Raw genomic sequence first — 12,041 nt, 5'->3', positions numbered from 1 at the left:
CTAGGGAAATTTACACAGTTTACTGTGTTTTCCCATTTTCTTTCTTTTATACTGTTACACTCCAAAAATAACTTTTGTACTGTTTTTTTTTTTTTTTGAATCAACAATATAGATATGAAGCTTTTTTACTATTTAATCTACATATTGTATACTGAATTAGTATGAAGCTTTTCCCTTTTATGTTTTTTGTCACTTTAAGATATGTTTTTTTTTTATTATTTTTTTTTAAAAAAAATAAATTAATAAAGGTTGATGGAAAATTTGATTGTCACCTCATATATATATAAATATATTGTTTTTTTTAAAAAAATTAATTATGAAATTTTTATTATATTTAATAGTAAAAAAGTTTTGATGTGATGGTTTCGTCATTTTGTGAATTTTTTTTTTTAAAAAAAAAAAAACTAATCATGAAACATCTTCTACACGTTATCTTTTTTCTTTTTAAGTATAATAGCTTTTATTACTTATTTTTCATTCTATTTGAGCTTTCTCTCTACTATTCACCTTCTTCTTCTTCTTTTTTTTCTTTTTTTTTTCCCAAATCTATAATATTACCCAAATAAAAGCTATGTTTTTATGGCTGAGATGATGAGGGGAAGGAAGACCATGAAGGTGATAGTTCTTAGTTCTTCTTCTTCATCTTCTTTTCTTTTCTTCTTCTTTTTTTTTTTTTTTAATTTTTTGAAGTTCTTAGTTATGTTTTTTTTTTTTAAAATATAAGATTTAGTGTGGTTTTTTTTTGTTCTAATTTTCTAGAACTTTTCTTGCAAATATAGTGCATTTAGTATTGAGGATGTGCACAACATAGTTAATTTTTGATCATTTTTTTATTGTTTTTTTTTGTTTTAGTATTGTTTTAGTATTGTTTTACTGTTGTTTTTCATGATTTATTTATTTGAATTAATAGGTATTTTCTGGGTGTTCTCGTGTTGTTGTGATGGTTATGTTTGTGAGTGTGGAAGATGGAGGCTATAAATACATTTCTTCTTCGTTCTCTTTGGCTATTTTTGTGGTTTTTTTCTTTTGGTTCTCCTATAAATATATTTGACGAGCTCACTCACAAGAGAGTTTTGAGGTGTGTGTTTCTTTTATATTTTTCTAAGTAGTTATATTTGCTTCATTTGTTTTTGTGTTGTTTCAGTGTTGTTTTAGTAGTTTTTTTTATATAATTTTCTAGGAATAGACTTGCAAATATAGTTGATTTTGCATCTGGTGTTGAAGTTGTGCAGCAGATTGTTTGTTTTTTTTAATCATTTTTTTCTTTTGTTTTGTTTGATTGTTTTAGTGTTGTTTTACTGTTGTTTTGCCATGATTATTTATTGACGTCGATTTTACTGCTTTTGTTTATTCTTGCCGGTTTTAATGGTTTTTTCTTGGTGATTTCCGTCTCCGGCGTCTCCCCACACACGAAGAAGGTTGTTTCCCCACACACACAGTATAAATGTTATGCTGTTGGGCTTGGGCAGTACAAAAGTAATGAAATTGGGTTGGGGCAGTAAAAATGTTATTTTTGCCGTGTCCCAGTATAATTGTAAAGTTTTGGTCCAAAAACAGTATTTTTGTAAAATTCTCAAGAACTATCCAATCAACCCAAGTTTTAATAAAACCAATAAAATTTAATGTAAGCCCAAATAAAAGTCTAACAATACATTGATATTTAAAATTTTTTTAGTATAAAAATGTGTCAAAAGATATTTGTAAAAATATGTCAAAAGATATTTGTTTGGGAAAATAGAATAGACACATATCTTTGTTTGGGAAAATAATACACAATGAATAACACTATTAAAGAATATTTATTTAATATTAAATAATTCTTAATATTAGGACACCTATTACTAACTATTGTTGTTATGGTTCAGCGAAAACTATTGTTGTTAGGAATTAAAAGTGTGATTGTGTGTGTGTTTATTTTTCTTAAATATTGTAATTGTACAGAACAAGTTCAATTCACTAATATTTAATGCTAATTTATACCATTAGCATATTGATTTAGCACTTCTTGATAAGATCCCCTTATTGCTAGCTGATACCTAATTTAGTGACAAAAATCTTGTACAACATCAATGGTTGAGAGTTGAGAGAGATATATGGTATTAGTAGGTATGGGGGTACTTTGGAATATTAAAAGATAACCATTGTTTCAGATTCAATACATGGTATTCCAATTCTGCTTGAGTGGTTGTTAGAATATACTATCTTAATTATCCATTTGTTCTCTTAATTAATTAGCATAATGATAGAATGTGCCAAAACTTAATATGGCTTTAGAGAGACAGTGGGTCCCACTTTTGATAGGAAGAAGATGTTGAATGAGTCCATTCCATTATTATTAATTGAGTATTATTATTGGGTACTGGTCTTTTTTTTTTTTTTTTTGAGAAAGGGGTAAGATTTTATTCAACTTGAAATAATATCATCCCTTACAATTGAAAGTAAATTTGATGGAGCAGAAAATTCATCAAACATACAATTTGACATAAAACAGGATTGCCTTGCAATGCAATGAGCAACCCTATTTGCAGATCGTTTAACAAAAGAAATAAAAACATTTTGTAACTCAGATAACAAGAGGCGACAGTCTTGAACAATCAAACCAAACTGAGATGGCATTTGAACTGATCCATTGATAGCCTGAACAGTGACTAACGAGTCAATTTCAACTTCCACATCTGTTACATTCATCCTCTTTATCCAACTCAAGACTTCTTTCATACCCACCACTTCAGCAATCTCAGGCGAAACCGCATATTGGGTACTGGTCTTAATACTTCTAAACATATTATTTTGTGATTAATTAATTATACTTTCTAAAAATTTTTATATTAAATTAAAATTAGATATTTAATTAAACTAATAATAAATCGTCCCTTTTGCCTTTTGCCATTTATATTACTGCCAGCTGCCCCTTTATTTCATCTCTGTGGTCCCCATGAATTTTTCCACATATTATTAGGATAAACCTCTCACCCAGCCAATTATATAATCTTTAATCATTGATATTTCCATATACAAAATTAATATTATTATGGACATACTTTTAATGCTTTTAATACTATTTAATTATTTGTAGATAATTAGAAATAATACTATTTATTATTAGTAGTGCATTTCTAACACTATTTAATTAATTTTAAATAACAGATTAAGATATCATCAATAATCATTTATTGGGTTTGAACTTTGAACCCCTCTTTTCAAGTCAAAAATAGGCGTTGTTATACATAATGTTTATAAATAACTAAATATATCATCTATAAGCGAAACTAAAATGTTTGATTAAGTACTCAACACATGCTCTAAAATGACAAAACTAACTAATTCAAAGAAGAAAAGAAAAGCACATGAACAATCTACGTTTTCCTACGTTACATTCTATAACAATAAACTAATTGCCGTGTTAGTTTTAACATCATTTAATAAAAATATTATTGCAAAATTTATTCAAGTTATAGACATATACTATGTAAATGATTATATTTTCTCTTTTCTATAACAATAACGTTGAAAGCTATATTTACGATTACGGTTATTTGTTTTATTATTTCTTTTATTAGTCAATCTATATGATAATTAATAACCATTGAAGGTAAAAAGGAAGAAAAAAGCAATAAAAAAACGTATATTCCTAGTACATAATTTACATTCGAAAAATAGTAATTATGGATATTCGAGTATATCCAAACAAAATGTGAAGCACCGAATTATTAGTCAGAGTGACGTGGAGCTTGGCTGTCTGATCTACTTAACCACACAGAAACGTGCCACGTAAGCAACCAACAGATACTGATATTCGCGGCGTCTCGTATGTGACCAGCTTGCTCGCGCGTGGGTCCCAATCTTTGGTACTTGTCTCCAATAATTGACTATAAATTCGCTCCCCGAATCGGGTCTTGCTCCACATTCCAAAATCCCAATCCACGTGCTCCTTCCAATTCTAGTTCAGACCACTCCAATCATGGCCGGAAACGCATCTCTTCGCCGGAGATATAACGACATTATTGACTTTAGTGCCGTAGCTCCGGCGAGCTCTCTCAGCGACATGGTCTTCGGATTTCTAGAGGAACACGCTGACGAGTCGCCGGAAAGTAGGTTCAGCTCCAGCGACGATTGTGACTACGGTGATGAGGAAGATGGTTGCGATGTCGAAGAGAATAAGGCGTATTGGGAAGAACAAATTAATCTTCTTCAGGTGTGAAGAGAATTTTTCAATTTCATTAATTTTTTTTTTTGTTCTTTTGGAAATATTGTTTGTTGAAATCGTATTCGTAATTCGTTTCTACAGACAACAATTTGTAGAACCAATTCAATTGAATCGAAGATACGTCAAGCTACGAAAGAAGCAATGAAAGAGACGATAATCTCACAGTGTGCGTGCGGGAGATCGACGGTGGGAGGAGGAGTTTGCCGGAATTGTTTGCGAAGAGAGGTCTGTAACCGGCTCATAAATCTCGGATACGATTGTTCGATTTGTAAATCTAAGTGGAGAAGCTCATCTAGTATCCCTGCAGGTAAAAAAACACAAAATTCAAAATTCAATTTCATCGTTATATAACAACGATTTGAATTTACTTCAATTGGCTAAACAAAAAATCGAATTCTTCTTTTATTCAGGGGAACATACTTACTTAGAAGTTGTAGACAGATCGAGTTCGAAGAGAGGTGAGATGAGAGTGGTTATAGAGCTAAATTTCAGAGCAGAGTTTGAGATGGCTAGGGCTAGCGAAGATTACAATCGATTAATTAGTCGATTACCGGAGGTTTTCGTGGGGAAAACAGAGAGATTAGGGAGCGTGATTAAGATTCTGTGCTCTGCGGCTAAGAAGTGCATGAAGGAGAAGAATATGCACTTAGGTCCATGGCGGAAGTACAAGTATATGCAAGCCAAGTGGCTCGGAAAGTGTGAGAGGTCCACGCCGGCGCCGTTGCCGGTTAGCTACTCCGACCGCCCTACCAAGCCCAAGGCCTCTATGTTGACCTTTGATCTCTTGGAGGCTATGCCCATGACTGCTCTGCGTCCCACCGCCGTTCAAGTTGTGTGAATTTTTAATTAATAATAATTTCACAACATAAAATAAAAAAACAAATTTTGTCCTCAAGAAAATTAATTAATGTATAATCTAATTTGTTATATATTGAGTTGAATTTGCTGGTAGAATTACGATTAAAATATGGGTTGATGAGATTGAACATAACATACATAGTTTTAAGGAAAAGGAGGGAGAGAACAGAAAAATGTATCCATATTTTCTTTTTTGTTTTTACTACTGGCAAGTTGGCTACGTAGGTATAAAGTATGTATTTTATTAATTTACACAAGAATGTAATATTATTGAATGTATAGTATGTATGATTATGTGTTAAAAAATTAGCAAAATGTTTCATGTAATAATTGTGTGTGTCCAGTCTCCAGTCTCCACACGTTATTTGAATTATATATACATTATCAGATCAAACAATATAAGTACGTCACTTCAAAGTTTTGTTGCCAGCGAATGAAATACAGATAGATTCAAAAACATTGGGATTGGATTGTATTGAAATTGGCCAAGAAGCCGCGTCACATGTGTATAATGTATATCCTTAAGCAGAGCATCTCACATATATAGAAAAAAGAAAATTAAACACATTTAAAAGGAACAAAACTAAATAAATTAAAAGGAAGAGTTGCGGCGCAAGTAGTATTGAAAAAAACATGTTTTAAGATGATACAAACCACAAATTCATCGCGTAAATAGCATCATAAAATTCAAATCATGTAGCTCGATCGGGACTGCCCTTTAAACGGGTTGTTGCATTTTTCGTGTCCAAAAAACTTGCAAAAACAAAATATAATATGGGTTACGGTAAGAAAGGGACTGTAAACCGCTGACAACATTGTGAGAAGCAACCAAACATATATATTGGCATCATAGTAAACAAACATTTACAAATAAATCAAAAAGAGGAAAGACAGTGTGTCGACACTCCCAAATAACGCCAATGCATGAGCTAAGGCCTTTTTCTAGAGGGCTCAGTAATTCAGAATCCATGTTGCCCTAATCAATGTAATCATGATTGAGACAAATCTGACAATGTAGGCATTATTGATGACATCATTGGCCCCCTGACTTAACGTATAGTGCTACATACTTATTTTTCTTTTTATGCTTTGCTTTCTTGTTAGGCAAACTTAACTCCCATATCTGGTGTGTAATTATACGAGAAACACACTGGATTTATTAAGGGAAGCTGGGAAAGGAACGTGAAGATGTTACTGTGACTTTTGCATCCGAATCGAATGAGATAATCATCGGTACACAAAAATTGCAACTGTTAAAATATATAATTGCACCAGAAGAAAATGTCCAAATCGGAAGATTAAATTCTAAATTTTACATTTCCTGTCAGCCAAGAGAAAAAAAGCATTCTGTCTTCTCTAATGTCATCTGTAACTATAAGTAACACAATTTATTAAACTACTAAAAAATGTACTTACTGAAATATTGCTGCGAAATTCCTTCAAAATTCTTGGGTGGGAATGTATACCCTTCACAAGCTGTCTTTATTGCCCATCCACTGGTGCTTAATTCAGGTTACGGTAGTTTCTAAAATTTTAATCATGATAATAGAATGAGAAATATTTGTGTTAGAATATTTTGTTCACACTATATATAATTAATTAATTATAATGGATTGATTTTATATATTAAATTAATATTTTATTTATAGACAAATTGATGATCATTGTTATGTTAATTATTTAGTTTAATTTTTTAATTAATTATCAAAATATTCTGATGATTAATTGTGATAGAGACTTTAATGAAACATCTCACTTGTATAAATATAAATTCTCGGTCCCCGAGTTTATTACTAATGTGTGAAATACAGTAAATCCATAAAGAGAGTAGAGAGAGCTTAGAAGCTTGTTACCTACACTAATCAATTTCTTTTTCTATTTTTGTTGATCCAAACCTCATGTTGAATTGAAGCTCAAAAAATCAATAACTAAAAGTATTACGATTTCTTTTGTTGCATATTATTCCCAATTCATATCGATGTACGTATATGCTTTATTATTTTTTTTTTATATAATAAGTCTAATAATTGGTATAGAACAATCTTTATCTTTATTTTGAGTAATTTGAGTTTCCAATGTATAAATATATATATATATATACTAGAAAAAAATTACGTGCCATATACTTAGTTTTATGTTAGGTATTTTTTATTTTATTTACAAATAATACAATAAATAATTGAAAAAAAATATTATTAATTATTGTTTGAAATTATTTTTAATGTATGCAATAAATAAATAATACAGTTTACATTAATTAATGTAAATAATGGTGTTGCAAATTAAAAGTATACTGAATGCAATATATTAATTTTAAGAAATCTTGATTATCTAACGCCAAATTGTTCTCAAATTAATCCAAAAATAAACTAAAAATTATTCGACTTCAATAGATCCTTTTGTTTTTGTAAAATGTCAATTAAACTAGCTAAAACACTAATGTTCCATGATCATACACATGTATATGCCAAAATCATCACTTAAAGTGTCAATCGTATTTTTTTTATTTAATGAGATTTATTTTATTATATATAAATAAAAAGTGATACATGAATTTCTCCTAAACCATTTTATTTCTAATAATAAATCATTTTATTTTTATAATATAAATAAAAAGTCACTCATGAATTTCTTATAAAACATTTTATTTTTAATAATAAATTATTTTATTTTTAATATAAATAAAAAGTCACCCATAAATTTTTTATAAACCAAAAATTCTGTTATATAGGTATACTTTATATAGAATAGATATATATATATATATATATATTCTATGTTCATGATTGATCCGATATTGAATTTTTTAATTTCTAATTATTTTGATACATTTTATTATTAGAATTGTCTTTATTCGTGAGTTATAATATTTCCATTAAAAATTATTATTTTCATACATATATATACATATTTGTATATGTATTTATATATATTTTGCAATAGTTCTATGATTTTATTGTATGTATAATTGATTAGAATGTTCTATTCTATTTATTTATCATGTTATAAATTAGATAAACATTGTATATGAATATATATGTGAAATTTTTAGTTCCCGGTAGGTTTTATTCAAAATATTTTGTTTTCATTTTTGTGTTTTTTTTTTGAATACATTTACTCTAATACATTTATATAATGCTATAGAGGTACTATTTATGCATGAAAACAATTTGAAAAATTATGAAAACTTAAATTTTTTTTGGAAATATCATGTTCGGAACCAAAAGTTTTTTGTGAATTTAAAGTCTATGTTTTATGTGTTATTCTGGTTTGATCAGCTAAGCCTGTTGATCTTGATAAGTTTCTGTGTATATAATCAACTGTATCTAATTATTCATTAAGCAATACTATTCATGTTTACTCTGCTATATAGTCCGGTTTGTCTTTCGATTTATGTATTTATTTTACACATGAGTAGTTAGTTAGCTGTTCAAAATAGTACTATAATTAAACTTATTGTCCTGCAATCTTATAAATAGTCTAGATATATGCATATTTCCGTTGCTAATAAGATGAAATATTTCAGGTCAAGTTGAGGTTTGGAACTTACTTTTATGAATTTTATTGGAATAAAATTTGGACAGATAAGAAGAGATGGTTCTTAACATTCCCTTGTTTCTCTCTCTATTTTTAGTTTCATCAAAACCTATAACTGTAACTTCTCCTTCTTGTTCTTATTTTACTTGTAGCAATATAATTATTGATGAAGCTCATATTGGTAAACCAATTGAAAATCAAGAGGAATTTAGCTCAATTAGACAATAAAAAGAGTTATAATATTGATTTGATTTTGTAATTCTAGCATATAATATTCATCTATAGTGGCAATGAAACAAATAAGTTATGACTATAGTTTCATGAATAAGAACCACTTAATCTGTTTAGAATTTTCATGTACAATGATGTTAAGGTTTATATATTTGCACATGTATTTACCACACACATTTGCTTAATGCAGCTGAAATGCTATTATGTGTTAAGTGATGCTCTACATAGTAAAATTCCTATGGTGTCTGATGTCTCAACCACGATCTTTGGTGCTAATGTAACACATCCACACTCTGGAGAGGATTCTAATCCCTCAATAGCAGCTGTAAGTAATTAATAATCTTTTTTTTTTTTTTTGAACAGGTAATTAATAATCTTTTATTCCTTTTTTTTTATGGTGTGTTTCTTTTAGTGTAATCAAAGTTACAATCTAATGCATCATTATATTGTTAGGTTTCACTTTAAAATATTGTAATCCTATTCGGTGGTAATTGTAGTTACCTTATGTATTATAATGATGATTAGGTGAGGGACCATGTTTACAAGATTCTATTGCATCACTGCATCACTAAGTCGTCAATAACTAAAGCAGGACACAGACTGCACAAGAAAGTTTCTACTGTATAGTTATGCCGCTAGAAATTTAAGAGACAAATGTTTACTCAAATTTTAACGATGATGACGTGTGAAGAGTAACAACACGTGGCATAAAAATACCAGGACTAAATTAATGAAGAATATGTAAAGTCATAATCGATGGGATGACTGTTGATCATGATGGGTGGTCATAACCGTTGGATTGGAAGTCTAACGGTCACCTTTACCCCTAGCTTGAGTAAGGTGGGTGTCTCCAAGAAGAAAAAACAATAGACTAACACCTTCATAAGTGGGATAAACAATCACTACACACCCACGGGTCAAATTAGTCTAGGGGTAGATGACACTACCCCCACCATAGACATGATGACATATTCTAAGGTAGATGAGGACATCCACACGGCATCATGACTACTCACAACGTAGAAGGAGTCTCGGGGGTCACCCGACCAAGATGACAATTGACACTCTCCTCATGTTGGGTCTTGGGGGTGTCACCCCCAAGTGTTAGGTTCTATCTCCGAAGGTGGTTAACGACCATGTCACACCCTCGGGAGACCCTCATCGTCAGTGGCTAGTTCAAACATTCAAATCTCACAAGAAGCTCAAAGATAGTTACAAACCCACTAAAATAGTGAGATATTATCACAAAAATCAAACTTCAACTACCTCCAAAAATTAAGGAGATGGTTGAGATAGCTCCGCATTGGTCGCGTCTCCTGAAGCGAGAAGCACTGACCTTTTCCCCTATATAAGGGGTCATCAAAAGCTTGGGAAAAGGATCTACGATTTTGAGCACTTAGAGAAAAACACTCTTTTATTTTTTGCATTCAAGAGCCTGATCTAGACTTTTGCAACTCTGATTAATAAAACACAAGGGGAGTAAACTATTACCGACATCTGGGGCCGTACCTCTTTAAATTATGGTGTCTTTCTTTACATTTATTGTGAATTTCGATATCATTAATAACATTTATTGTTACGATTTGAGTTTAAATCTCATTTATTACGACTCAACATCGGTTTGGCTAAACATTCAGTCAACGATGGTGGGATATAATTTTGTTGTCATGGTATATACTTTAATTGTGGTATATGATTTAGCATATACTTTAATTATGGTATATAATTTAGTAATATAATTTTTATTATTATTATTGTTAATATATATGTATGGTGAATGGTATATGTATTTTTTGTTGTACGGTATATTATTTTTTAAAATAATATTTACGTTCTATTTTCTCTGTTGTACTTTTGTTGACATGATGTATAATATTAGCATCCTATATATTTTTATTTTTATTTGTTGTTATTATATATATATATATATTTTGATTATAAGGTATATAATTTTTGTTATGTGATATATTAGTTTTATTGTATAGTATATTATTTTATTTTAGATCATGCATGTTTAATTTTTATTTTATTATATGTAAAGGTGATATATAAATTTGTAAGTATGATATAATTATTTCATGGTTGTATATAATTTTGTTAATATGGTATATATAATTTTTTTAATAATATTATATTATTTTGTTTTATTTTTTTTATTGTAAGTATATATGTTTTATTGTATGGTATATATTTTTTTTTGTCTATAGTACATCATTTATTTAAGATGATATTTAGTTTTTATTTTATTATATATAAATTTTTTGGTATGTATAAATATTTTAACAGTGGTATATATAATTTTGTTAGCATGATATATATATATACTTTTTGATTATTAATTTATTATTGTTATAATTTTTTTGTGGTACATAATTTTATTACTATGATATGTCAAATACTGTTGTATATATTTAATGATCCAACATATTTATTCATATTTATGGTTACCCTTACTTAGTTTTATCATATTTTTCAACTTTTTCTTATATTTTTCTCATAAAATAACTCTTTTGAAAGAAAAAAAAATCTACAAAATTTGTAATTTCTTCATTATTTTATTAACCATTAATATTTGTTCTTATTAAATCCTAATTCAGTTGGGTCACATAAGAAAATATTGGGCTTTATATATATATGGACCGAAGGTCCACACATTTAGCAAGCTACAATTAAGATAAATAATTTCAAATGGTACATTTTAGTTTGAAAAATTTACACAATACACTTAAAATTAATTTTTTTTTTTTACACCTTTTTAATTTTTTTTATTTACATTTTTAGGAATTCTATTTTGTACAAGTTTTCACTTATTTATTTTTCCAAATAAAAAGGTTGTTTTTTGGTAATAGGAACATCAAAATAACGTTATTCTGAAACAATGGAAAAATCATATTTTTTATTGTGAAACAAAATTATGTTGCTTTCCTATAGTAACAACCTCAAAATAATATTTTTCTTAAAATAATAGAATATAACACTCCACATTTTTGTAAAAAAAAAAAAAAATCCATAGAGATTTACAAAAAATAAAATAAATCCATAAAAATGTAAAGAATTTGTTATTTTTAGGTATTTATGAAAAAAAAATAACAAATTCATCATATAACCAAATATTATTCATCATCTATATTCACATCTTGTTTTGCTCTTTTAATTATGAATAGTAAGTACATAAGGGAAAAAAAATATTGTGGGACATCTTAGAGGG

The 12,041-nt window shown here is 28.7% G+C and overlaps 1 protein-coding gene across 1 annotated transcript; it reads left to right on the top strand.

Annotated features, from left to right (window-relative positions):
* Window positions 1-3,828: 3,828 nt before the first annotated feature.
* Window positions 3,829-5,395, top strand: LOC115701093 (uncharacterized). The gene is made up of 3 exons (XM_030628787.2): window positions 3,829-4,195; window positions 4,289-4,514; window positions 4,618-5,395. The coding sequence occupies exons 1-3, from the start codon at window positions 3,962-3,964 to the stop codon at window positions 5,043-5,045; spliced, it is 888 nt and encodes a 295-aa protein (XP_030484647.2). The 5' UTR covers window positions 3,829-3,961; the 3' UTR covers window positions 5,046-5,395.
* The last annotated feature ends 6,646 nt before the right edge of the window (window positions 5,396-12,041 follow it).

Source organism: Cannabis sativa, chromosome 8 (genome assembly GCF_029168945.1).
Source record: "Cannabis sativa cultivar Pink pepper isolate KNU-18-1 chromosome 8, ASM2916894v1, whole genome shotgun sequence".
In the NCBI taxonomy this organism is placed as follows: Eukaryota; Viridiplantae; Streptophyta; class Magnoliopsida; order Rosales; family Cannabaceae; genus Cannabis; species Cannabis sativa.
Note: the sequence above shows the minus strand (reverse complement) of the source record. Positions and strands in the feature narration are given on the sequence as shown.

Coding starts and splice junctions, on each gene's coding strand:
- LOC115701093 (XM_030628787.2), top strand. CDS start 3,962: ATGGCCGGAAACGCATCTCTTCGCCGGAGATATAACGACATTATTGAC. Junction 4,196..4,288: donor AACAAATTAATCTTCTTCAG/GTGTGAAGAGAA, acceptor TCGTTTCTACAG/ACAACAATTTGTAGAACCAA. Junction 4,515..4,617: donor CTCATCTAGTATCCCTGCAG/GTAAAAAAACAC, acceptor TCTTTTATTCAG/GGGAACATACTTACTTAGAA.